Source organism: Phoca vitulina, unplaced genomic scaffold, assembly GCF_004348235.1.
Source record: "Phoca vitulina isolate PV1807 unplaced genomic scaffold, GSC_HSeal_1.0 scaffold37, whole genome shotgun sequence".
Taxonomy (NCBI): domain Eukaryota; kingdom Metazoa; phylum Chordata; class Mammalia; order Carnivora; family Phocidae; genus Phoca; species Phoca vitulina.
Genome location: NW_022589740.1, coordinates 705,595 through 733,045, shown reverse-complemented (window position 1 = coordinate 733,045; position 27,451 = coordinate 705,595). Strand labels below are relative to the sequence as shown.

The following is a 27,451-nucleotide window of genomic DNA, read 5'->3' as shown; positions in this document are numbered from 1 at the left end:
CTCGTGGGTGCCTTCCTCACATCGGATGTGTGCTGGAAATCGTCTGCCTTACGATTAAAGGTTTAAATTAGAGCGCGTTTATTCAAGACGCGTTTTCCTGTCTTGTGTAGCTCCCTCATGGTAGGATGATGCTGACGATCTAATATGTTTATTTCCTTTACTTTTTACATTTGGATGTTCCCTGTGCGATCAGACAGCCATGGGCCCAGCCCGGAATCCCCGTGGTGTTGAAATGCCGCCGTATCGTCCCTTCGATTCCCCCGGGCATGCGGCCGTACCTCTGGACTCACGTCAACCTGCTGACGGTCTGCGGTCCCGACCCCGGTGGTGCCGAGGCCGGGCCTCCACCCCCGCGGGACGCGCCGCCCCTTGCTGGGCTTCCCGTCAGCTAAAACTAATCCTTCGTCGCGTTCGTGCAAAAAGCTGTCCTGAGGCTTACAGTTATGATGGGATTAGCAGAGGGCAGTAGTGGGGAGAATTCTCGCTCCATGAAGTCATGACTTCAGGTCCAGGATGAGGCGTGCGTTTCCGTTTGTCTGGGTCCCAATTCTGTCCTTGAGCACTGCTTCCCACCGGCTTCTCGCGGGCACACCTTGCCTGGCACGGTGGCCGTGCTTTGGGCCTCCCTGCGCACGGGACCCCCTTCGCCCCGTCGCCCCGTCAGTGCCCACTGCTCCTGCACAGCGTCTTCCCTGCTTCTCTCTGCGCCCCAAGGCCTCACACCCATCCCGGCGGCTTTCCCCCGCGTCTCTCCCCCGCGTCTCTCCCCTGCGTCTCTGCCACAACATAACCTCTCCCAGCACTCCCGGCGCCGCTGCCTGGTCCTCCCTCCTCCTCCTCACTCCACGCGTTTGGTGTCACCTGCCTTCTCTCGTCAGCTCCGAGCCCACGGGCGGGGCTGGCTCCTCTCCTCGCGCGTCCCACTGCACGCGGGTCTGGGTTGCTCCGCACACGCTCCAGCCCCACGGAGAGAAGGACCCGGCCGACCCCAAGGCAGTGCTGGCTCCGTGGTCTTGGCCGAAGGAGGAGAGCGAGATGGACGGGGACGATTCTGTGCTCAGCTGTATCTTGTCGTCTGGGGGAGATGCTGCGTCCGAGGCCCTCGCCGGCCTGGCTCATCTGGGCCGGGCGTCCCCACCTCACGCGCGGTCAGATGGTGTGCGTTTGCGACAGCGTCCTCAGCGTCCCAGATCTTGACTCCTCTAATACAGTGTGGTCTGGGAAGACTTACACACCTTCTCTGAACTTAATTCCTTTTATCTTAGTTATTCTTTTTTTTTCTAAATGGGAAGAATGGCTCCTACATCTCAGGGGTAGTGGCTCAGGTTGATGAGGGGCATGAAGACGGAGGTCAACCTTCCCCACCCTCGGGGTGCTGGCTCTTCATGACATGTGTGTATGCGTGTGTGTGCGTGTGCGAGCTGCCCTCCTACACGGCGGAGTCCGTCTTAGTGAGCCTGGACACTGCCCTCCGGCCCCAGACGCCCCCCGGCGCTGCCTTTCGATCGAGGACACCTTTACCCCCAGCGACTGCCAGACACATTCTCCGAAGGCTGACCGGTGACTCCTGTGCTTCACCGGGGCCCCTCCTGTTCTCCAGTCAGAGCGCTCTGTTCTCACATCGTCGTGGAAGCAGGTATGGACGGAACGTCCGACGCCCCTCTCCAGATAGAGCCGTCTGTCATGAGCAGACTGTGCGGTGAGCAGGAGAGGGAGGTAGGCTTTCCTCAGTAAATACTCCAGGAGTGCGGGCCGCCCACACGAGGGGTACAATTTTTTTTAAGATTTTATTTATTTAATTGAGAGAGAGCGTAAGAGAGCACAAGCAGGGGAAGGGGCAGAGGAAGAAGCAGAATTCCCGCGGGGCAGGAAGCCTGATGCGGGTCTCAATCCCAGGACCCCGGGATCATGACCTGAGCTGAAGGCAGACGTTTAACCGACTGAGCCCCCCAGGCGCCCCAAGGGATACGATTAACACGTTGTTCAATGAGGAACGGTCAGACCAGCCTTTTATTTCTTGCCTTGCGGGGGGGCTCTCTCCCTGCAGGGCGCTTCCCGCAGGACTTGGGCGGGCGCTTCCAGGAGCCCCGTGCCACACCCCCAGGGCCCCTGACCCCGAAGTCTGCGGTTCTCCCGGCCATGCGCACCTTGGTGCCGGCTCTGCCCGTCCATCGTCCTTTGCCTGATGGCCCTGCAGCTCTTCGCCTGAGAGTAAACGCAGTTTTGACGACGATCCCGTGGCGCCCAGTGCTTATGCCTAGGGCTTTGTTCTGTGGCTTTTTAAATTTCACGTCTCTTGTCTTCCAGAGTTAGCGTGTATGATAACCTGTGGTTGTCTTTAATAACGTGGCGACCAGCAGCACCCCCAGAAGAGGCGGGAGTATGGGGTGTGGCCTGGCTCCACACTCCAGGGGCCCCCCAGACCTCCAGTTGTCCTGAGTGGGGAGCTGGCCAGGACCCCAAGTTGCCACGAGGCATGAGTGCCATTTGCTGTCGGGAGTGTTTTGTTCTGCTCCGTGTCAGAGTATCTGCACACGGTCCTCCGGACATGAGGGGCCACGGCGGGGAAATCGTGCCCAAGTGAGGAGGTCTTTTCCCGCAGGACTGAGGGAAACACGATTTCCTTCCTTTGGGGAAAGAGCCTCTGGCATTTGCTGTGCTGACAACCCCGTTACTATTACGTGGGTCCAAGTCTCCTCGACTGGAAAACAGGAAAATTAGTTTCTGGTTCCATTATTAACTTACTGCGGAATTGTGCAGCTCAGGCAAGAATGGAGCCACTGGATACACGTGTGTCCGTGTGCGTGGAGGGGCGTGCGCGTGCACAGCGGACCCACGCTGCCGGAGGGGACCCACCACCCCACCCGCCCTCCATGCCGTCTCGGCGCGGGAGACTAAAGATAAGATGTTAGTACAATTCCAAGAGTGGACTCTTCAGTAGCTCATGCTTACACACGGGTCTACTTATTTTCTTGTAGTTTTCTAGAGACCATATGTTTCTAGGGACCATATGTCTGCAAATGAATCAGATTATGGTCAACGTGAACGTGCGTCGTGTTTGGAGCCAGAATTGGCTGCTGGGACTTTAGAGTTGTCTCCTTCTCTCTCTGTCTCTGACGCTCTGTCTACATGTGCACATGTATGTGATTATGTGTAGACAGCTGACCTTGAACAACACGGGGGTGTTGGGCACGGATCCCCCGCACAGTCAAAAATCCATGTACAACTTTTGATTTCTCAAAAACATAACGCTAATAGCCTGTTGATTGGAAGCCTTACCAAAAACATAAACAGTCAATTAGCACATATTTTATATGTTATATATATCATATACCATATTCTTAGAATAAAGCGAGCTAGAGAAGATAAAATGTCACTGGGAAGATCTTAAGGAAGAGAGGATACATTTACGGGACTGTGCCGTATTTATTTAAAAAATCCACACACGATGAACCTGTGCAACTCCAGGGGTCAACCGTATAATCAATTTTAGGATCAGTTCATGTGCCTCCATCAGTTCAAGCTCCTCTCTCGGTTCCGAAGGAAGATGCGTCCTTGGAGCTTTGACGTGAATACTGCCGATGGCAACATTGACAGGCATGCTGTGTTTGGCCCATGCCAGGCACTGTGAATGTGAAGATGCTCCGTGGGCTCGTGGATGATCTCACGCGGCTGGGGTGGCGGGGGCAGAACTCACACCTGCGCCCTAACCTCTGCCTGTAAATCTCCTTGGGTGCAGGGATCCACAGGGTCCTATTGGCGAAGAAACACACGTCTATTCCTTGCTGGCGCGGACAGTGCAGGGACTCGGGAGGCATTTCTATCGCTAACAACCTTGAGGGTTGATGGAGCCGTGCATACCTGTTTTGGAAAGTGAGTGTGTGTCTTCGGGAGGTGGGTTCTGTGTTACCTTCTATGGGCTTGTGTCCCTGGGAAAGCCTCGTGGGAAGCCGATCGGAGCTGAGCGAGAGCTGCCGGCCCACCCGCCCGCCCGCCTGCAGGCCCCCAGCCCCTCTCCACCCCAGCTTGCTGCCTGGCGGCTTCTCAAACCCAGTCCTTCAAACCTTCTCTTAATGGGAGTCAGAAGGTGGGAGCAGCTTGGTGCCGTGATCAAGGACTTCTTAGCTTCAGAAGTCAGAAGAAAACATGGGCCCTGAGGAGGCCTCCGTGTGTTGGGACAGTTTCCATGGGAAGGGCAGGGCAAGGTGACCGGCATACGGCTGGCCAGCGTGAATAATCTCAGTGGGCTCAGAGCGAGCTATGCAGTGTCCCTAGTTGCCTGGCCTCTGGCCCCCGGACAATTCGGGAAGAGGAATGTTGCGTTCCGGGTGCGTGGATGGGCCAGACAGAGGAGCGCTGGCTCTGGGTGGGTTGGTTTGCACATCACAGGTGCGCTGGGGCAAGGCCCTTGGCTGAGAACTGGCCAGCCCAGAGGGACATCTCTCCCCAGCCAGGAAGGTTTTTTAAGATGTCCAAACTTCATAATATACAGAAAACGACCCCAGAGGCCATGTCTGAGTGGCACGTGACTGCTGAACAGGGCTGCATTCGGCGTCCTCCCATTGCCTGCGCCTGGCTTTAGCTGTGGCCCTCGGACCTGCGCCCTTGCAGCTGCGGGAGCTCAAGGGGAGGACTTCATGGGGGTGGCCCTCTGTCCCCTGTGCGCTGGTGAGTGGGACAGGACAGGCACGGCCGGGTGACGACTGAGCCACCGTTTTACAGACACAGGAACATCGGAGACCGAGAGGAGGCCAGTGTTTGGTGGGAGGACTGGGATGCAGGCCTGCCCCGAGCTGCGCAGGGCGTATCCGTGGCCTGCTCCTTTTGCCATTGAGCACAGATTCACGTGGTTTCTTTATCCCCCAGGACAGATTCTGGTTTCTGGTCCCCATACCCCAAGCTCCTGGTGGATTATAATGGCATCTAGTGTGTCAAAGATCTCATGATTCTGTGAGGACCACGGGATTCTAAGTCTGTTGTGCGTGGCCTTCCTGGGGAACAGGTTGGAGGGTGCCTGGAGGTCCATGGGCTGGAATTCAGAAGAAGAACCATCTCTGTGCACCTGCCATGCAGCCGGGCTTTGTGGATTCATGGTCTCAGTGTCCCACTCCCTGGGCTCTGAGGGACAGGCACTTGCTGATTGAATGCTCTAGGCTGTATGGCTTAGCTCGCCTGCCTCCATTTCCCCAACTGTGACACCAGCATGAATGGTCCTACCTTCCAGGTGTGTGTGGATTGAATGAGGCCGTAGGTCGAGAGCACGGGGAGCAGGGCCAGACAGGGTGTGCCCTGCTGTTATTGGGGTGTGTATCCAAAGGGCCAGAGACTTTGGGGTTAGGTTCGCTTGCATCTCTGGTATTCCTGCTCATTCCTAGCAGGAAGCAGATTTCAATGGAATTAGTTTCCATTTGTGAGATTTGATCTCAGAAGATGCATCTCTCCAAACGGGTAAGTGGCTCCTAAAATCTGGGGGGGGGGGGGGGGGGGCGTTACGGCTGGGTTTCCACGGCTCTCTGGATTTGTCTCTGGTCGGGCGGCCCCGGTGTGACCCGCAGGGCAGCACTGCGGACCCATCCCGCCGCCTGAGGACGTGACTCCTTTATAAAGTCACATCTGCCTAAAAGAGCAGCCAAGGTGGGCTTCTCTCGCTTGGATTTGGCTCATCAGCAAAGTCGCAAAGCAGTTGGGTTGGAAGTGGAAGACTTTTTCCAAACCAATGGTGAGAATTTTAAAGGGGAAAGGAAGATTCAGGGAAAGCGTTGGTAAGACTAAAGCAAGCCCCCCATCTGTCAAAGACGTCTGCGACCTCCCTGTGACCTTGAGTGAACTTTAACCTTAGTTCTTCTAACCGAACGGAATATTAGCTTCAGTAGTACCGCAGGTGGGCTTTACTCGTGGGTCCGTACCTTCCTATCCTTCCCGGGGGTTCATCTTTCATTTTGTGGGATACTGGTCTGCCTGGGTAAGGATCCTCGTTCCTAGTTTCCTGTGGGGTTCTTATGGGGACTTACAGGATTTGTTGTGTTTGCCCGTGTCTGGTAATCATCAGCCAGTATTTATTTGCACCTACTGTGTGTGTGTGTGGGGGGCGGACCACAAACGCTGAGAACGTAGGGATCATGATGGAGGGGCGAGTCCAGGAAGTTACGAGCCATCAGTGCGGTCGCTTTGGCACCCCACTGACTTCCCAAGAGCTGCACAGATCTTCAAACACACGGCACCGCTTACACTTGCAACATACTAATCGTTGGGAAGATTTAGGCAGTTTCAACCTGTTCCAGTGAAATTGCTTTTTAGAAATTAAGTCTGAAGTGCTTTTGACGGCCAAGATTACTGTGTGACTCTGCGTGTGCCCGATGGTTCAGTTATATTTGGATGTTTGGGCAGCAGGCGCCGGGGAATGCGGCTTGCTTTGCCTGTGGATGGCACTGAGCGAGAGCCGGTCGCTCTACCCCTTGACCCCGGGGGGCAGGCTCCTGGCTCTATCCCCGCCGTGTGGCTGGTGTCTGGCTCTGCGACATCACCCACCGGTGTCTTGTGGCTTTTGGGCGGACATGCTGACCAGCTTTCATGTGTCCTTGGGAAGGGAGAGAGGCCATCCCGTGACACGAACACATGGGACATCACTCGCTGTGGGTAGGCATCTGCAGGTTTCCTCCCCGATGGTCGGCTTCGCAACTCCTGCCACCGATGTCTGGCTGGCCTCCCTGCCCCCTTCTCGCCACCTCCTTGTCCTGCACACAGCGGCTGATGTCCGTTCAGCTCCACGTCTATCTTGTCAGCCTGCGTGGAGGGCCTCTGTGGTATGTCCCTCCTCAGCCACCCCTAGGTCTGAACCCTCCACCCGCGGCTCTGCAAATCCAGCCCATACTGCGCGGCCGCACCTCCCACCCCCACAAGCCACGCTCCTCTCTGGGCCCAGATCCAGTTTGTATCGTCTCATGACATCTCCCTCTTCCGCCCTTTGGTCTCCAGCCCCCTTTGCATGAGGCCTGTTTGCCGACGGGCGTCCTTGGCCTCTAGTTTCTCTGAAAGACAGGACTGCGGTCTAGTAGTTACCAAAGTGCCCAACGTCCGACAACAGCCATCGTCTTCTCCGGACCATTCCACATATCACTGGTCTCCTCCGCAGGTTTCCTGAAAACACAGTCTTGCACACTTCTCCTGGGTGGTCGGGGGGGGGATGGGTTTGGCGTGGGGGTGGCCATGGGGGATCAAGGACAGCTTATAGGTGTGGGGTGGGGGCGACCCTATGGAGGCCGGTCCCGTTTTCCCCCACGGGAAGGCCAGGGGCGGAAAGCCCATGGTGGGGCCAGGCAAGGCTTGGTTTAAAGGACATCTGAGAAGATTTGAGACAATGGGGTGGAGCTATCGGTTGGGTGTGGGAATTGTCTCCAAAATCCTAGCCCTGGAGGAGATGTGGGGGCTTGAGATAAAGACTAAGGATGCATTCAGAGCAGAGACAGTAGGACCCCTTAGGGCAGGAGTGGGTGGAGGGCAGCACAGAGGCCCCAGGGGCTCAGCTCCAGCAGTCCTGACAGGCAAAGGCCACTGGATAGGGCTTGGGAAGACCAGATGGGCTGGAGATGTAGTTTGCTGCTATTTGCCCAGCACCCAGCTGGGAGGACTCACAGGATGAGGGGGGTTATGGAGCTTGTTTCTTTGGTGAGAGCCCTGTGATCTCCCCCCGCCCTGCAGTGGGGAGGGACCGGGTGGTTCCTTCTTGCTTCAGACAGAGTGAGGGGCTTCAAAGGGATGATGTGGACTTCCGCAAATGTGTCACTAGAGTGAGGGGCGCCCGGGGCACTGTTGGTCTCCATTCCAGGACTGGCAGTTGCTGACGGCCTCCTGTGGATGACCAGGCTCGGGGCTGGAGGCAGGGGGCACCTCATGTGGGCCCTGAGCCCACTGGATCCACGGCGGCAAGAGGGCTACAGCTGCCCTATGGGTGTGGACGCTGCAGAGGACAGATGTGCACACGGATGAAGGACCAACACCATCCATTTCACAGCATGGGCACCCAGATATTTCTGGGGAGAGGAGCCTCCAAAGGAGCAAAGAGCCAGATGCAACCCTTGGCCCTGCTGGGGGACCCTGTCCTGGGACTGGTGGGGTTGCTGCATGTGCCCGACTTCCTCTCTGCATGAGTTCCCACCCAGCCATGTTGTCAGAAGCTACAGGGAGGCACCTGCTGTCCTTTGCTTTCTGGAGTCTCAGCTCCAGGCAGCTCTAAGCGGGGGAGGATGGCTCTAGTTTTAAGTGATGTTCAGGGTATTTCCTGTTACCTGGGCTGGACATCTTTATTACTGGAACTAGGAAAATGGAGTGACTTGTAAGTGCCTGGGGATACTTTCTTGGCTGAAAGTGGGTGGGTTAGATATGGGGTGTGTCTGGGGTTTCATCCAGAGCCAGGGAGGGGGCCCCCCATATGCACGGAGACAAGAGTTGGGTGCAGTGAGCTGGTTCTCAGATTGTCCCCTGCTCATCCACTCATCCGAATTGCACAGAGGACAGAGAGGAGGTGGGCAGGATAGAGCCCTGAGGCTGAGTCACAGAGAAGGCAAGACAATGGCAAAGAACACCAGGAGGGCAAGGATGTCAGAGCAGCGTTGTGTCAAGGAAAGGGAGTGTGGCAAGGGAGCAAAGGGTCTGCTGGGGGCAGATGCATGCAAGCAGGTTGCCCACCACATTTGGGGCCATGGCCGGTGCAGGCAAATTTGCAGGGGCAGTTCGTGGGAACAAGAGCTGGCTTGGAGGAAGGGGGGTGAGGGCACAGAGGGCACCATCACCAGCACGGTGTTGGTGGTCCACTTTGAGGCGCTGCCTTCACTTATCGAGCTGGCTCTTATGACAGCCACGGAGTGTTTCCCACCCTATTACAAGCTGGCTGCAGTGAGTGGTGGGGTACACATATCCCCAGGCTGTCTCCCAGCGTGCTAGAGAGTGCATGCCCAGAAGTGGATCTGTTGGACCGAGGGGTCTGCACACAGTCCGTCCTGCTTGATGCCACCAGTCTGCCCCTCGAAGGCTGTGCTGCGCTGCTTCTCGCCACGTGAAGGGCTTTCTTACGATGTGTCGTCAAGCTCTGATCTTTGGCCGTAAGGTGGCATTTTAACACAGACTTTATTCTTCTTATTTTGAGTAAAGCCGAGAATCTTTTCATACATCCAAGAGCCGCTTGTATTTCTTTTTCTGTGAACTCTTTGTTGGTATCTTTTAACATTTTTACATTGGGCTTTTGATATTTTCCTAATTGAGTTATATTAATTATCTTTTTGAGTATGAAATGTTACCATTTTTTCTTCTGCATAAAGTCTTATTTTTATGCTCTTGAGTGTGTCAGTATTTTCTTTTATGTTCTGGATTTTTATCATCCTTCCACTCAAATAAATTGTAAAAATTCCTCCCAGCTTTTTCCTTTTCTTTTTTCTTTTTTTAAGTATTTTATGGCTTCATTATAATGAAATTAAGCTTGCAATCCATTTAGGATTTATTTGTATATAAGGCACAAGACAGAAACCCAGTTTGATTCTTTTTCCTGGATAGCTGCCCAGACACTGAAACACCACTCATGTAACTCTGTCCCCCTTGGGTATGAATTACTGTATTTGTCACTCCAGGGGAGGAAAACACTCTTCAATCTGCCCTCCTGTGTTCTCTGGCTAAGGCCCTGCAGACAAAAGGCAGACTAACAGGAGAAAAGCAGGTGATCAGTGCATGCAGTACACACGCACGCAAGGAAACTCAGTGATGAGTAACTCAAAGAAGTGGTTAGAACTTGGGCTTATAGCACATCTTAACAAAGAACAAGAAATCCAGACAGAAGAGACAAAGCCCAGGAAAAGAATTTTGGGTTTCCCGGGGTGGCAAATTGTGGGGAGGCAAGTACACGAGGAAATCCACAAACAGGGAGAGCTAGCTGTGGTGTCAACTCCTGTACTGGGTCTCGGGGTTGCAGGGGTTGTGGGGGCTGCAGGGGCAGGGCTGCCTGGTGATTCACCTCCATCCTTCCTGCAGACAGGGGAATGGGGCTGTCTCTACAAATTTATGTCCTGCTTTTAGGCAAATGGGGGGGAAGAGCAGAGCTATTTCTTGTGAAATCTTTGTTGGTATCTTTTAACATTTTAACCTGCTGCTTCTCAGCTGCCTTCAGCTCAGAATAATCCCAATGCCAGCATGGCCTGCGTGGCCTTTGTGGTCTGTGTGGGTGGCATGTTCTGCTCCCCTTCACCATGTTTATCTCTCCTTTTTGTTTCTTCATGGAATGGATGGCACTTTGCCATCACATGTGTTTGATGACACTCCATCTGCTAGAATACGACCCCATGACGGCAAAATCACCATTTGGGACACCTATATTTTTTTATGATTTTAGTCTGTAAAATGAGTGTGTGGCGGGGGGAGTGGGCAGCACTAGATGGATGAATGGGGACAAAGGTGGTGCTCTATGAGTCCAAAGGACCCAGTTCTCAAATCCTGTTACACTCCGTGCAGCAGTTATGAAATAAGGGGGGCGGTGCTGACTCTCATGAGAACTTCATGCTGAATGAGGGGAGGTGGTGGGACCATGACAAAGGGAGGCATCAGTTACTTTCAGGTGACTGTACAGGTGCCAGAGATTCCTGTTAGCTGAGCTCCAAGGTCATGGCTTGGCTCACTGAGGTGGGGTCATGCTGAACAGGTGGTCGAGGCGTAATCTCTGTTATTAATGACAGGGGACCACCTGTTACTGCCACCTGAGACTCAAACCAGGATTCGGTGGGATTACACAAAGCGAAGTAATTATTGCTAAATGAACATACTGAGATAGGACCACTCACGCAAATGCACTGTGCTAGACAATAAGGAGGGATGAGGAGAATCGTGACCTCTGCGGTTAGACCGTGGAGTTAGCAGGCATCTGAGGGTGGCAGTTACTACGTTGCATCACAACCCTATTTCAGGTGGAAACGGATGCCATCAGCCTGGGTGCAGAGACCGTTCGCATGCACACAGGTTAGCACATGAGCATCAGAAGCAAGTATGTGCTGGTGATGGAGAGAGGACATTTTTCCCAAGAGTAGCCTGATTTGCAACCATGTAGGGGGATTCTAAAGCTCACAAGGGGATCCTTTGGACTTAATTGGGTGCTCAAGTTCTGAGAAATTTCTGGAATTTCTGACATTTGCAAATCTTAAGGACAAAAGATTGAGTCTCTGAATGCGCCCTGGGATGCTGGCTGACTCTCAGTAGGAGGACTTGCTTGACAGATGGGTTTATTATTTGCACTGCCTGTCCCCAACCCATTCTAATGTCTACGGGTGGTTCCCACGAACCGCACACAGGCGGGAGGGAGGCCTGTGGCCCGAGCTTCATGGCCCACCAACTCAGACGCAGAAGTCATACAAGTTAGACACGTGACAGTTATCCTCTTGGGAAACTGTCACCCAAGGCTGATTTCTTTCTCTCATTGTCCATGTTGGCAGATCGGGAAAGAGATCCAAAGCTTATTATGGATATTTAAGGAGAGACTTATGGGAAGCTTCCTGCCGGGTGATATCTTTATGGCCTGCTGGGACCATCAGAGACTTGGCTGGCTTTGCTCAGCCTAATCTGTCACTTGATATAACAAGCACAGTGCAGAGATGCACTGAACTTTTTTTTTAATTAAACAGATAAAATATAGATGCTGAGGTTTATATAGTTCTCTAAAGAGACAGCTTGACCTTTTTCAATAGGAATTTACTTTTAGAAGATACTTGGGTGATCATTTTGATAGAACCACAGTTGGAACATTATTATAAAATAAATGACTAAGCATAAACATCAAACACACTCATTCTTTTTAAATGAACTTTTTCTGAGTCACGGTGAATCAGTCTACAGTCTTCATGGCATCTGAACTTCTAGAATAGTCTTTGCCCACTCCCTGCGGTGAATTCAGCAGCAAAGACGAGGCTTACCTGAATAGTCTCTTACCTAATTTAACAAGGACAGATTTCTCTCAAGACCATTGTCTTGTGGTGGCAATTATTTTTCTAGGTGATAAAAAATAATTTCAAGAAGTATTTAGCATAGAAAACTTGCAGAATGTTTCTGAAGAGCCGTTGTGTTGTTTGTCATCTGGCATGTCCAGACCCCTGTTTCTTTCTGTGTTCTCTTACTGTTTTGTCCTTTCCCCACGAGCAAGGTGAGATATTCATGTTCATCCAGCTCCTTTCTGGGCTCCTGAGTTTAGAACCACCTCTGGCCTGTCCCTGTCACTTCCCACTGAGGCCAGCTCACAGAGTGACCTGTTTGCTTCCAGGCATCTGCCGCCAGCCACATCCTTCCCACCCCCTGCCTCCAGTATCTGGACCAGAGCAGCCTCCATGTGGTCTGGTCCCCACGCTCCTCACCTCCCGAGGTCTCCTGCTTGGGGGACCCTCTGCAGCCGGGCCTCCCGTCACACCCCCATACCGAAAACTCTCCTTGCCTCCATTCCTCAGGGCAGCGCCCAGCACATAGTAGCTGCTCAGTGAATGCGCGCTTGGGGGAGCTGCCCTGCACAGACCTCATGTGTGGCTCAGCCGTGTCCCGCCGGAGTGCCTCCCCTCCCTCGGAGCCCTCTTGGTTTGATGACGCTTACCAACTGCAGAAGCTGAGAATAACACTCAGAGGACCAAGTTTCTTTTGATAACATTCTGACCCACTTTGGAGGGATGCTGACCCGTAGCAGTACTTGTTCTGGTCAGGGCCTGTGCCAGGACCGTGACCTTGAAGGGAACACCAGGAGGCCACATGTCCGGGTCCTGGTTTATTAGATGGCATCCTAACCAAACATACAACAGAGGAGCGTGGCATCAATACCTGTCACACGGTCAGGATGCATCCCCAGCACCAGGAAGAACCAGGGCGCTGCCCGTCAGAGGTTCACGATGACCTGTTTGTTCAAAGGGAACTGGGTGACCCCTGCGGGGCGAGGGGACTGCTGTCTACTCTGAATGCACAGCAGGTGTTTTCCCTGGGGACGTGCACGTGTGGTCTCTGGGCTGCAGAATCCTGACTAACGTGACAAATGGATCTCTCTTCCTGCCTCCTTAAGGGAAGCCATCAGCCGTGTGTGTGAAGCCGTCCCTGGCGCCAAGGGAGCCTTCAGGAGGAGAAAGGTACTGCGCCCTGTGTCTTCTCCCACGCGGCACCTTCGTCACACCCCACCCGTCAGGGCCCCGCTAGGGTCCCCCTGCCATGCGCTCGGCAGGACGGTTGGCGGTCACTGGCCGACCCAAGTCAGCACCCCCGTTGCACCCCAGGGGCCAAAACCCACAGACAGTGATGAGAACAGACACGTGAGACAGGGCCCGAGCTCCACTAAGCCTTTACGGGCGTGACCTCACTTCACTGGAGCAGCATTTGGGACAGACGTCCCGCTGCTGTGCTGGTAGATTTAACCAGCGGCTCTCGGGGGGGCGGAATAAGAAGCACCAGATCTGTAGTGTTTGCCAGTTCCCGTGGTGTGTGTACTCCGCTGGCCGACTTCAAGCTCTAATGTGACATCCCTGAAGACGTGCAGCGGCACATCATTGCACGGGTCCCCACCCGGTGCCCAGTGCAGTAGACGCACATGGCCGGAGCGCATTGCACGGGTCCCCACCCGGTGCCCAGTGCAGTAGACGCACATGGCCGGAGCGCATTGCACGGGTCCCCACCTGGTGCCCAGGTGCGGTAGACGCGCGTGGCCAGAGCGCATTGCACGGGTCCCCACCTGGTGCCCAGGTGCAGTAGACGCGCATGGCCGGAACAGCACAGATGACCGTTAATGTAGCAGAAACAGCTAGAAAGTGACAAGTTTTGAGTATTGTTTTTTTGTTTTTTAAATGTAATTTATTTAATTGCAAGTTTACATAAATTAGTTTTTCACAGCAGCTGCTTTTTAAGCCCAGCTCATAAAATTCCTGCAAATGTAATAATTGTCTCTCATTAGCTGGTATAGCCTGCTCCAGGATGCCACGGATATTCCCGTTTTACAGATGGCATAAACTGAGGCATAGAGAGAGAAGGCACAGTGTGCGTAGGTGGTGGGCTGAGCTCAAGCTCAGGTCACTCCATCTTTTCACTCTGAGGTGGTTAGGTCGGTAGGGGAAAATATGGATTGAAAGAAAGCTCAGAAAAACTCTCTGGGTAGAAGTCCAGCAGGTACGTAACGAAGTGCTCACCATCAGGCCTGTCTATGCCTAGACTCTATCGGGGGAGCATCTCTGGTGTCTCTGAGTCTGTCCTGAGGCTGAGGTTTGCAGGCAGTTTGCGTGTTTGCCCCTGTCACTTCCCGGGCTGCAGGTGGGTTTTGTCTTCATGGCCTGGGGACATTGGTGAAGCCACAGGGCAGCCGGGTTTCAGGCAGAGAACTTTGGATCTTGAATCTCGCATGCAGTAGCTAGGCGGGAGCGTGAGCACAGAGCTAGGGAAGCTCCTCTTTCAGAGCCAGGCGAAGGTGGTGGAAGTAAGGTGCATTTCCGGGCTCCACCCCAGGTGTGACTTAATCAGAAGGGGGGGGCGTCTCTATTTTTAAATAGCTCTGTCAGGAGATTAAAAAGCAGTGCATGCCTGGTTAAGAACTAGTGTTAACTGGCATATCTAAAGAGGGCACATTCTCATCTGAAAGGGAAGCGTGGTCAGTGGGCCCTGGACGGGAGGCGGGTTTGGCAGCGTCTGGGGGAAGGTGCGTGGTGGGAGAACGCAGTCCCTCGGGCCTGTGTGAAGGACCCTTAGTTAAGCCGAACCAGGTCGTCCGTCCTCGTGCGGGCCCAGCAGGTTCTAAGTCTGTGAGCTCGGGCCTGGATGATGTTCCCGCCAGAGGGTTTGTGCTCCGTGCCCCTCAGCAGTGAGCAGTCTCGAGACTGCGCAGGATGCTCTTGGCCCCGTGAGCTGGACCCTCCTACTCTGGCCCTGAGTCCTTTAATGAAACCGGTTTCTGGGCCTCACAGCTGTGCGCACTGGTCTGTGCACGTGCCCCAGGCTTAGGAGGGACATGAGACGCGTCCCCCCAGGAGGCATCCGGACTGGGCGCCGACGTCCCGCAAGTGTCCATCCCAGCGTGCAGCGTGTGTGCAGGAACGGATCCCTCGGCCTGTGCGTGCTGCAGAACTTGTGTGTTAGCGTCGGGCCCGCCTCCCAGCTCCTTTGTGCCATAGTCTCCTTCCCGAGCCCCGGGAGGGCGGGAAGGTGGAGGTTTGGGGGCGTGGCAGACGGGAACCACGGAGAGGCTGCGACAGTGGGAATCCGAAGCTAAAATCACGCTGCTTGATTTCACAGCCCCCCAGCAAAATGCTGTCCAGCATCTTGGGCAAGAGCAACCTCCAGTTTGCGGGGATGAGCATCTCCCTGACCATATCCACCGCCAGCCTGAACCTTCGGACGCCCGACTCCAAACAGGTCTGTAGGCACTCGGGCGCCCCGCCCGCCCACGGCCCCCACGACAGGTGTGCGCGGCAGAGCACGTTCGTCTAAAATCTCCACTCATCTGCAAACTTTAGCTCCTCTGAAGGGTCGCCAACAGAATATAGATGGAATTGGTTTTCTTTAATTCTGCTATAAATGACCTTTCCCTTGAGGATAGTTCTGAAGTCATGGATTTACTCGCAGTGTAAGGAGAGGTGCGTGTGGCTGCCACGGGTTTCATTCCTTTTGAAATCCCGTTTCCTTGGCTCTGCAGCCCACGCCTTACTTCCACATGCGATCATCTCAGAAGTGGATGGCACGTGGCGGCTTAATGAGCCCTGTCTTTTCTGTCTCCGTGGTTCCTCGTCCGGAGCCTCTGGCGGTCGGCAGCAGCCTGTGATAGCGGACATGGCCTGGCCGGAGTGGGAGGTCTGCCGCCGGTCGAGGCCACACAGTAGTGGCGACCAAGGGTGAAGTCAGTGGGGGAGGGCCGGCCCCTCGGCAGCGTCTGTCGTAGGCGTCTCTGACCTCAGTTCCTTCAGCTGGAACAGTGGGTAGAGCTCAGGGGCTGTCCTGGGTGCCCACAGGTGCAAACGCTCACACACAGGGGCATGAGTCCTGCTCCGTCCGGGCCTCCGGGCAGTGTGAGCTGGACATCGGACGCATCCACACGGCCAGAGATGGGCCAGCCCCAGGCCTCCGAACGACCCTCCCTGACTCTGGCCGTGTGTTCCCAGGGATGCCTGGGGTTACCTTTATGTCACTACACATATCTTCATATTTACTGATTTCAGTGTTTCCCAGGTAAGCGAGCAGCACCCCAGCTTCACTTATTCATACAGTCCAAGGCAACCCCCACCTGAGTGTTGAAATAAATTCTAGATCCAGCGTAGAAACGAGAGGCAACGTCTGGGTTTGTTTCGACGCCTCGCACTCCCTCCTTTTCCCTTGCCCACCCAATAGATAATCATCATCTTTTCACATTGGTCCACTGATGGGTGGGGGGACTGTCATTTAGGTGGTGGGTTGGGAGGGTTCAGCGGGCTCAGCCTTGCTCCGGGGCTGTCTCAGGGCTGCGCACCTGCGGCCCGGGCTGCAAAGGCCCTCACCCTGCCCAGCGGGCGAAGGAGGCAGGTCCCCTCGGCCCCAAACCACACACCCCTATCCACACTCACACGATGTATGGTTGCTCCTGTTTATGGAGATCCTCAGGGTGGCCCTCAGTTCTGTGGGCTACACCTCCTAGTCCCCCCTTCTCCCTCATTCTCCCTTAAAACAGCAAACAGGAAGAGGGGAAGGGATACGGCCGTGCTGGGATTGGGGGCTGGTTGGCCGTGTCCGGTCCTCACTGTCTGTGGAGGATGGGTGTGGGGCTGGGCTCAGGGGCGGGGCGCCCTCCTGGACACAGGCGTACAGCCTGGGATGGTTGGCGCGTGTCCCGGCCACATCCCCCGGCTCTCCCGAGGCGGAGTGTACACGGGCTGCCTCTTGCAATCAGTTTAGGAGCAGGCCCGGCTGGACGCTCCCCGCCCCGCGCAGAGCGACCATGAAAGGGCCCGGCCACCCCCGTCTGCAGAGCGCTCAGGGAGGAGAAGCACCATCAGCCTCCCAGGGACGGAAACACCTGCTTTCGGTTCACCATCTCCAGACTTCTTGCTCTCCATTTAGTTTCCGTCTTAGCCAAAGGGCTGAGAACAACCACACACTAACGGTCAGGCATGATTGTAGAGACCAAATACGATTTCCATTGTATCCCCCAAGTCATAACATCCGCTTCAGTTTCCAAACCCCAGTATGAGAGCTGCCTTACGAGCAAAAACTAAGCAAAAATCAACACCTTTTAGAAGTTTATCCTCACTTGGGGATTGCTGGTGCTCGCTGCCATGCTAGGGGCTTCCTGGCCCGGGACGGGAGGCAGGAGGGTTCCGGAAGGCTGCACACGGCTGCAGGTGGTTGGATCCGGCAGGGTCCGCATGGGCTCCAGAGCTGGCCTCCTTGTTTTTATCCAGTTACACACTCAGGTCTTTCTAGATCCCGAGCGGTTTGCAAGTGCCAACAACCCAAATAGGCATTTTAACTGTCTGATTTTCTCTTACAGCTCAGCCATAGTCTTGCTTTGAGGGTTATGGAAGCGTGGCTGGGAGGCCCCTAGGATGGCGGGGTGTGGCCTCCGTAATTTCCCCCTGCCTGTTGCCGAGGGCCTAAGGGGCTGTGCAGAGATAATTCCACACTGGTGGTATTGGGGTAGGGGCAGGACCGCTGTTTCCATCCCTGGAATTTACTTCAGTGTCATTACATTGTCTTTAAAATGATACAAATAGCAGGGAAAACTTACGTAGCTTTTTAAATTTAGGGCAGCTCCTAATTTACTCAGGGTCTCCTGACTCCCACCGCAGGCAGCCGTCTACAATGCTAATGGAAATTTCCCAGTTTAAAATTAACTTGGGATGTCCTCCGCCTTTAAGTTGATCACATTGATTACAAGAGTGCCCGAGACGGTCCCACGTCTGATGCGGGCTTTCTGATTTGTACGCGCCCGGGATTTAAGTGGGTGACATCCCTCGGTGCTCGCTGGGCCTGTGCCGCAGGCCGCGTGTGTCTCTGGAGACGGACACCGCACCGTGGACATGTCTCGGCTTGGGGCTGAGACGCTTTCCTTGTCAGAGAGCCCCGTGTGTGGTCACAGTGCTGCCCACGGCCCGCTGTCGCCCCTGGGCCTCGGGCTCCCCTCCTTCCTCCCCCGACGGCTGCCGTCAGACCCACGTGACATGGCTCGGGCCGAGCGGCTAGACCGGCAGGGCCCATGTTGGGAAAAGCCCATTAACGGTGGGCGGCCGTCATGACTGATCACTGTCGTGTTCGTCGGGTACCCGCTTGGCCCATCTTCAGGACACCTTGCGGGTTCCTCCCACCTGCCACCAAGCAGTTGGTTTTCAGAGCTGAGGGCCGCGTACTGACGACCTGTCTCGTTTCTTGTTCTGGGCAGATCATCGCGAACCACCACATGCAGTCCATCTCCTTCGCGTCCGGGGGAGACCCGGTAAGTGCCCGCGGCTTGTGTTCCTTGCTCCCTGGGAGTCCCCGAGAAGGGGCCTAGCTTCACGACCGGGAAAGGTAACCGGGATGCTGGCTACCCCCTCCCGATGCCACAGGATCTTCTCGACGACCATTAATTTTCATTTCCTCAGCCCAAAGCTGTCCGAAATCCTTCAAGTGTTGGCCTTCTGAGGAGCTCCTGGGGCCATCCCCAGTCTCAGAGTCGTCAGGGTCGCCGACTGGAGACTGCGAGTCCTGCCTCGTTCCTTTTTCCTGTTGGGCCTCCACGAGGGCCCTCTGATTTCCTATTTGAAGTCAACTGGAAGGCTGTGAATTTACTTAGTCTGCTTTATTCATAGATGTTTGGAATTAGAATTCTTCTCCCCAAATTTCATGCTGTCGTCTTACTGGTTTGCTTTGCCAGCAGGGAAGGAGTGCAGAGAGAGAGAGCGAGAGAGAGCGCAGAATGAGAATGTTCTATTTTCGTATTGCCTCTTTCGTTAAGAAGGTGGGGTCACAAAGGGATTTGCTCCTACATCGGTCAGGAGCACTAGGAGGTGGTGTCCATGATCAGTTTCAGGGTCACCAGAAAGCCTCCCCCCTTCTCCTCCTCCTCCTCCCTCCTCCTTCTCCCCCACCCACTCACGGCTGCTCCCTGTTGCCCACCAGCCCTTTGGAGCCACCCAGGCAGCAAATCGTCTCCAGGGAAGGAGAGCCTGTCAGCCCTTCCCGCAGCGAAGGGAGGAAAGCACCCCTCCCCCCAAGACTGTTATCATACCATTTCTCATTGGCCCCAGTAACATTTTCACCGATCTGGGGAAATATTTAAAAATTAGGACAACAACAGGGTGCGTATTTTCTTGGACCTAAATTGACTCAAAAAGAAGAATTGTTCTATATCCTGGCAAGACGTCCCTTCGCTGTTAAATAATCTTTTATAATCGCAGAATGGAGGTTTAGAAGTGGTGTTTTGTTCTGTAGAAGTTTACGGTCCAAGGCAGCCCGCGTGACTGGTGCCAGAGTCTGGCCGGGGAGGGAGTATTTCCCAGGGTCTGTGTTGATCCCACACGCTCTTCCTCCCCTGCTCCCTTTACCTGGGGAACCTGCCTCTAGCCTGAAGGTGAAATCGAGGGGGCGGTTTCCACTGCTGGTCTGGTCTCCACATTTCCAAAGGACAGTACTGTCTGGGCCCGGGTGTCCGGGCTGCAGACAGCCTGTGCCTGCCGCCCCCGCCCCCGCCCCAGCTGCTGCAGCCCCCTGAGAGGCATCATGGGGCCCAGGGCGCTGGCAGGAGAGGGATTTGCCACCCTGCACGTGGTTCTTTGCCCTCAAACCCCCACCTAATTGACAGAGGATGACAGGGTACCATCCAAGCACCCCTCAGTACTTCCACTGACTCATGCTGTCTCCCACACTTAGGGTCTTATCCTCAAAAGTCTCCCATCATGGTCTCCTCTTTCCCCTCCCCTCCCTTCTACTTTTTCTTTTTTTTTAAGATTTTATTTATTTATTTGACAGAGAGAGACACAGCGAGAGTGAACACAAGCAGGGGGAATGGGAGAGGGAGAAGCAGGCTTCCCGTGGAGCAGGGAGCCCGATGTGGGACTCGATCCCAGGACCCTGGGATCATGACCTGAGCCGAAGGCAGACACTTAACAACTGAGCCACCAGGCGCCCCTCCCTTCTGCTTTCTTTCTAGTCCCTTCATTTCTTACATTTAATTATAAAGTGAAAGACCTCATTGAGACACACATCTAGACAGTGGGAGTCGGCCACATCAAAGCCATCTGAAGGGCGTCTCTGAGGATGCTGTGTGGAGGGACAGGTGCGCCATTCTCCGCCCACGCTTCACCTGCACACCTAGCTGTCCTCACACCTTCCCCTGTGCCTGCATCGGCTCTAATCGACTTGCAGGGGCTCTAACTGCTGACCCAATATGATGCTTGGAGCCATAGTTTCTGAACTTTGGGAGGTAACCCAGCCTGAAAAGTAAAAGGAAGAAAAGGACACACCTGTAGTCAACAGATTCTTCCAAGAACTTCTCTCAAACCTCATCTAATGCTGATTTTAGGAGTGGACATACAGAGATGGAAAATTCTGGAAGCCAAATACATTGGCTAGTGTTAAAATTATGTTACTCTCCAGGATGCACACAGGTCTGTGAGCTGCTTTCAAATTTCCTCATCATCTCATCATTTAAGAAAAAAAAAAAAAGGAAGCATTCAGTGACCCTTAAAGTAATTCATAACCTTTTTATATTTTCTTCTGATTTTCTTTTTCTGATGCTGAAAATGTCACTAGGAGGACAGGAAACCCAGTTACTTTCCATTTTAACCACTCAAATATGTGTTCACATTGTGCATGAGTTCCCATTCCAAACTGGTTTGTCACCACTATAATTGGTGGATATTTAAATAAAACTAACAATTATTCCAGGTTGTATTCCTGGTTCTGCCACTAAGTTTGTATCTATTTACTGCTTTGTGCTTTGGTTTACCCAGTAAGAAAATGGCATTTTGAAATATCAAATAAGACAGTGAAAAACACTGTTAATCCAACTCCCCAAAAGGTGCTATTATTCTAATCTACTGTAGTTAACAGTGTTCCAAGGCCCCCAGGGAGTGCTGGAATGCTGGCCAGGCTCAGAAGGTCTCGGAGAGTGGGAACAGGGATGGGATGGGCACTGGACAGGCACCTGGAAGCCCCATCTCAGAACTTGGGGTGTTCAGTGTGTGGCTGTGTGATGTCTAGAACAATGTTCTGAATAGCAATACACCCCCACCCCCACAGTGTGCCAGAAAATGATCAATATTGACATTAGAAGAGCTCAGCTCTGGGTCCATCTGGAGGATGGGACACGTGTCACAGCTCCTTCCTGGCCTTCCTTTCCCAGAGCAGCGTTTCTCAGGCTGGAGTAAGAATTTAAAAAGAAGAATTTCCTTGCACTTTCCACTCGTGCTGACTCAAATTGATTTTGTTACCCAAATATGCACAAACATAAATCAAGTATTGACTCCTTCTGTTTCAACTTCTTATTGAACACTAAACCCCAATCCAGGTCAGAAATTTAATACTGATAAACACGGGAAAGCTGACAGCATTCAAAGCTACATTAATTTGCTGTGATGGATGGTTTTGGGTCTCTGCTCTCAGCGTGCCTCTGGAACCTGCCACCACGGTGCAGGATCCTTCAAGGTCGGCCTCTCTCCACTACCTTGGGTGCCTGGATGACTCAGTCCTTCCACTAATTTATTCTATTCAAGCAAGCCCTTCAGGGATACATCATTATGTACAAATGTGACATTCATTGCTTGAGTTGGGGCAAAATCATCTAGTCTGAGTGTTCTTTTTTCTCTAATTCTTTACAAACCTGGCACTCGTAATATCAGAAACCCAACAGACAACCTTGGTGCTGACAGCACACACAGAACGGACACCACAGTGGTCCTTCGGGTGGTCCCGGATATTCTTGTATTAATTTTTAAGATTATCATGGATATGAAAACACAAATTTAAAAAAAAATTCTGATGACATCTCAAACAACGGGGACTATACTTGCCCAGCCCCAGGGTTCCATGGATCACAGACAGAGAGACACGAGTGCTGTCCTAGGACCCTTCCAATGCTGTTAGCCCCTGAACCCATGAAGAACATCTGTGACTCCAAGCTGCAGATGGCTTCAGATCCCGACAGATCTTCCCTGATGGAAATGACCGGAAGCCGGGTCCACACCCTTCCCAGCTCAGTCTATGAATATACCAGTGGGCAGTGGCCTGAGCAGGAGGATGGAACAGCATAGGCGGGCTGCACGCCAGAGGGACCCGGGTAGCAGCCCGTCATGTCAGAAGCTGCCAGGAGAGCCCTCGCCGTGAATTCTGGGAAACGGCGTACGGATAAGCGCCTGGCACCGCCGGCAGTGGGTGCTTGTGACCCCTGTACGCCCCCACACGCACTGTCCTCCCCCTCCTGTCGGAGCGTTTTCCTGGAGCAGAGAGAAGGGGTGGTGTCCTGCCCATGGAGAGAAGTAATGGAGGAACTCACGACACAGAGTCTGTCAGATGCTGAACGCGATGGGAGCCCATCTGTAACTCTGGAGCTTTCGAAGCAGTGACATTTGGGAAGTATCTGCCACAATGGGGTGTGCCTTTACCAGTTGCCCCCCGGAGACTTTTTTGAATGTTGCAAATATCAACTTTGCAGGGATGTCTTTTCTGCTTTCAACAACGAGGAGAATTATGTTTCCTCTGCCGGTTTAGAAACTAAAACCCACATGGCGACCCCATCCCACTTCTGAGGACAGAGTTTCCTCCATGTGGCCAAGCCGACTCGTGTGTCCCCTGTTACAGCCAGACTACTCCACGGAGCTCATGTGTTGGAAATGTCTTAAGGGGATTAAAATTACCGCTTCTGTCCGGGAGGAAAAGCACCATCACATCTCATCCACCCAGGAAGGCGTTTGCCACCCAGCTTCTGGTTTCCCCTCGGCCTCTAGACCAGCAGCACCAGCATCAGTGGGAAACTTCTCAGAAACGCACATTTGGGGCCTCATCTCAGACCCACAGAATCAGAAACCCCGAGGTGGGGGCCCACAATCTGTTTCCACAAGCCCCACGAGGGAGGCCTCGGCCCGCTCCGATGAGGACCACGGCAGAGCCGAGGGCAGGGGCCTCAGCCTCCATCATGGCAGAACCGTCTGGGGAGCCCCAGACCTCCCTCCCCGCCAGTCCAGCTAGGTCAGGTTATCTGGGAGTCAGGCCTCGAGCATCAGTGTTGTCAGAGCCCCTGGGGGTCCGACACGCAGAGGACGGGGTGCCCGTCACGTCCCTGCTGCCGGGGCGCGGGCACAGACAGCAGGGTCAGTGCAAGCTGGGGCGGACGCAGAACTCAGGCCCCGGCCTGCGCCTGCCGAGCCAGAGTCCCCATTTCACGAGGCCGGGGGATCCCTGCCCGCGGAGGTCGGAGGAACGCCGGGCTGTCGGAGTCCTGGCCGGGCTGTGTGCCGCGCGTCCAGCTGTGATTAGTGACGTGCATGTCTCCTTACAGGACACAACGGACTACGTGGCGTACGTGGCGAAGGACCCCGTTAACCGCAGAGGTAAGCAGTGCTTGACTCCTGCGGTCTCTCAGCCACATGCAGCCAGGCTTCACGCCGGGCTCCAGACGTTCCTCATTATCTCCGCCCCCCTGGCCGACCCGAGCGTGTGTCCTGACGCAGTTAGTGACCGCGGGGGTTTGTGGGCAGGCAAGTGTGGCAGCATCCTTGGCCGGGTCGGGAGACGCTGGCGACCCTGAGCGTCAAACACGCACCTGCGTGCGGATGGCTGTAGCTCGGTGCACCTGGCCTGCACACCACAGATCCCACGCAGCCCTGAACGTGGCCTCGGTGACACCTGGACCCTCCGCAGCCCGCCGTCCTCCTGCCCAGCTCCAGCTCCGAGGCCAGCTCCACCAGCCCAGAAGCCTCTGCTGCCCGGCACAGCCCTGGAGCGCGGGGGCCGAGCTCTCGCGCCGTCCCCCCACACCCCACAATGCTGCCAGGGCCTCAGACGCAGGCTGGATGGGGGATCTGAGGCACTGGAGCACTCTCCACCCTCCCAGACCCTTTATTCCTAGACCCTACCTCCACATCCACAACCCCATTCCTTTGATCATGTACAAAACCCCAGCCCCACCCATGGGTGCTAATAGCCTGGGTGGGGGCAGGCTGAGTACCGTGCGCTACCCTCGAATACGGGTCATCCCACAGCCCCAGTGTAGAACTCGCCGCCGAGGATCGTGGCTGGGATTCTCGCAATACAAAGCAGCCCTTCTGCCTCAGCCGGCTGGTTCCCCTCCCCCCCGCCCTCCACCCCAGGTCCCACCTGTTAACATTTTCTAGTTTGCTTTACAGGACTTTTATCTACATACACACACATATATTCTCTTCTGTTAAAATTCCAATGCAAAGGGGAGCCTAGCGTTCTGTTTCGGCCCCCTCCCCCATTCCGCCTCTTGGACACGTTTCCAAGACAGCCCACGGAGAACAGTCCGTGAGGTGACGCCACGTGACGAGATGCGTCCGCCAGGTGCTCCGACCCCCGGGGGTCTGCGTACAGACTCCCTCCCTGCTCTTCCCCACGATGTTGTGCGGCCCCTCCCAGAGGCATTTGCAGAGGGATTAGATGGTGGATAGGTCAGCGGACCTTGCAAATCATCACCCAGTCTGGCTGTAAACATTTGCACTCCTGTCTAAGTGCTCCTTCCAGGCAACACCGCGAGGTACCGGGGCCTGGAGACGTGGCTTCCGTCTGCATCTGCAGGCTCTGAACCCGCTCTATCTGACCAACGGGCTCGGCCCTCAGCCAACGGGGAGCTCCCCCTGCAGCCCTGCCGCTTGCAGATGTCCCAGGAACCCACTTAAAGAGGGCCCGGTCCAGGCTTCCGGCTCCCTGCCGTGTAGACTAGCAGCCCCGAGGATGGGTCCTGCAGCCCCCTCTGCAGAAACCGTGTTGTTCTGCAGTTCTGCTTTTCAGAAGGGAGGGCAACTGCTCGTTTTTGACCCTTCCCCAGCCTACTCTTCTCCGAAGTACCAACCAGGCAGCTCCCTGGCCGGTGGGGATGCAGGGGTGGGTCTGCGTGCCTGGAAACAGGCAGGTGGGGACCGGGTGTCCCCCTCCCTCCCGCCCAGGCTCCTGCCTCCTTACGGGCTGGAGGGAGACCTCCACTCCTACCACGTCATGCACAACCATGCACCTCTAACAGCTACGTAATATGGGCTTGCTCTGGGTCTCCCGGGTTGATGTTTAATAAAAAACAATACCAACAATAAAATAAAGTAATAGCAGTAATCAGTAACAAAAATACAGCTGGGCATCCGTGTCCTTGGGACACACCTCTTGGCCATCCCTAGTGTCCCCAAAGGGCTTGCACTGCGATCGGGAGCCGCTATACAGTCACTCTGCTCTTCTCGGGATATCCTGTGTCCTCAGTGCACCCCCCTCCAGTCTGGGGGCGGGGGAGGCGAGACGCCTGAGGACCCCGGGCCTGGCAGTGGCCGTCGGAGGGAGCTGCACCGTGCCCGGCCGGCTTTGTGCTGCAAGAGGACGGTTTGGTGGTGTTGCAGGTGCAGGGACAGCTCCCCTGTGGAATGCCTCCTCCTGCCACCCGCCCCTGCAATGCCTCTAGGGAACCCTCCTAAAATACAGTGACGTCCTAACCATTGGCGCGAGCCAGGTGGAGTGTGACACCCACACTGGTCCTTTTCTCTGGGGAGAATTCTTTACCCCATTAGTGACATGACCCTGCGGGTCACACAGGGAGGTCTGGGACCCCCGTGGCCCCCGCGGACGTGTGTCTGGGAGGAGACATCCTACTTTCCCACTGGGCCGGCGGGTGCCCTTGCAAATCGGCTAAGAGGTGCTCCAGGCCCCCCGAGGAGCCCTCTTCTGGCCACTGACACCCCAACTTTGATTTACTATTTAGCACAAGCTGCTTTTCTGAGAAGCTGCGCGAATATCTGGGCTCACATTGGAGCAGGTGCAGGTGGCATGCAGCGGGAGGGACCCGTGAATTAATACCCCTTCAAACTCATCTTTAATTTGTTTGAGTTGCCACATTCAGTGAGGACACTGGACTCCCACTGGGAGGTCAGCGAACAAGCTGCTCCCATCCACGGAGTAGCTCAGGCCTTGCCCCTCGAGAGCTGGGTTAGGTCCGTTCCCAGGCCCACGGGGCCTTCGCGGGGCTCACTTCTTGTTACGATCAGGCTCTCTGTCCCATCAACGTTTCCTTCCAAACCCTGGTTCGCTCTGCTGGGCTCGGTGTTGGTACTTTATAGACTGTTAAGAAATTCCTAAGAGCGATCAACTGGAAATCACAAATGTCTAAATGTATTTACAAATAGAACGGTAGTTTAGAGAGCAGAGCCGTTAAGAGATGCGTCCCCGTGGTGATGCTCTACCGTCGTGGCGCAGGGAGCGGGCTGCGGGTGGCGCTGCGGGGACAGTCCATGAGGGACACGTGCCCCTCCCGTGGTGGAGCCTGGCGGCCCCGGTGTCTCTGACGGGCCCTGCCGCTTGTGCTCACAGCTTGTCACATTCTGGAGTGCTGCGACGGGCTGGCCCAGGATGTCATCGGCTCCATCGGACAGGCCTTTGAACTCCGGTTTAAGCAATATTTGCAGTGTCCTTCCAAGGTGCCCACGTTCCACGACCGGTGAGTAGTGCTGTGACACCCTTCGCAGTGGCCTTTCTGTATTTTACAGTCTTTCCTCTTAAAGCCACTCGAGAGGAGAAAATCACGAAACGGCCTCCACGGGGTGTGGTCTGGACAGACGTGCTCGATCACAGGGCTCCGGGCTCGGAGGCACCTGGCGGGGCCGGGCTGAGGCTCAGGCGCCCCACAGATGGAGGCCGACATATGGGCGATGCAGTGAGTGTTGAGGAGAACGTTTTCTAGAAACTATAGAGACGGTAGCCAAGGTTACAGGAATGCACTGTAATATGTTTGGCGCCGTTTCCTCTGCAACCAGGTGCAGGTCCCACGTGTCTCCTCCTTGGGTCTGCATGGCGTAGGTGCGACGTGCGCCTTGTCCTTGCCGTCGTGGTTAGCACGGCCGTGACGCGGGGCCCCGCCACGAGGCCCTGAGCTGGGTGGCCTGGGGACACCGAGCCTCCTGCGCCCTGGGCACGCATGCCCGTAACCAGGATGAGCCCCGGCAGCTCCAGCTCATTGGTCCTTCAAGTGTCTAATGAAAGAGTAAATATGAGTAGGAATTGTAGGAAACCTTCAGGATGTCGCACCGAGTTTCTTCAGGACAGAAGAGCATTCTGCGCAGCACAAAGCCCCCAGAGAAAGTCACAGGGGGCATGTCAATAGTCTGTCCTTGCTCGGGCTCACATCACGAAAGCCTCTTCCGACGGTGTGTTCGCTGTCAGTGAAACCTTATTTCTCCTGAATTTGCTTTCCACTCTTGCTCCAGCGTCTGCAGTCACGTTCTGTGGCTTCCTCACGAAGGCAGTGTCTACCTTCACCTTCATT

The 27,451-nt window shown here is 54.8% G+C and overlaps 1 protein-coding gene across 3 annotated transcripts in view; it reads left to right on the top strand.

Moving 5' to 3' along the window:
* SHC3 (SHC adaptor protein 3) overlaps positions 1 to 27,451 on the top strand; it is a 104,463-nt gene that overhangs the window by 50,378 nt on the left and 26,634 nt on the right. For all 3 annotated transcript variants that reach the window (XM_032427646.1, XM_032427645.1, XM_032427647.1), the window contains exons 3-7: positions 13,064 to 13,127; positions 15,271 to 15,390; positions 18,383 to 18,436; positions 23,477 to 23,528; positions 26,500 to 26,626. In XM_032427646.1, coding sequence (XP_032283537.1) covers positions 13,064 to 13,127; positions 15,271 to 15,390; positions 18,383 to 18,436; positions 23,477 to 23,528; positions 26,500 to 26,626 — 417 coding nt within the window. The remainder of the gene's footprint in view (positions 1 to 13,063; positions 13,128 to 15,270; positions 15,391 to 18,382; positions 18,437 to 23,476; positions 23,529 to 26,499; positions 26,627 to 27,451) is intronic.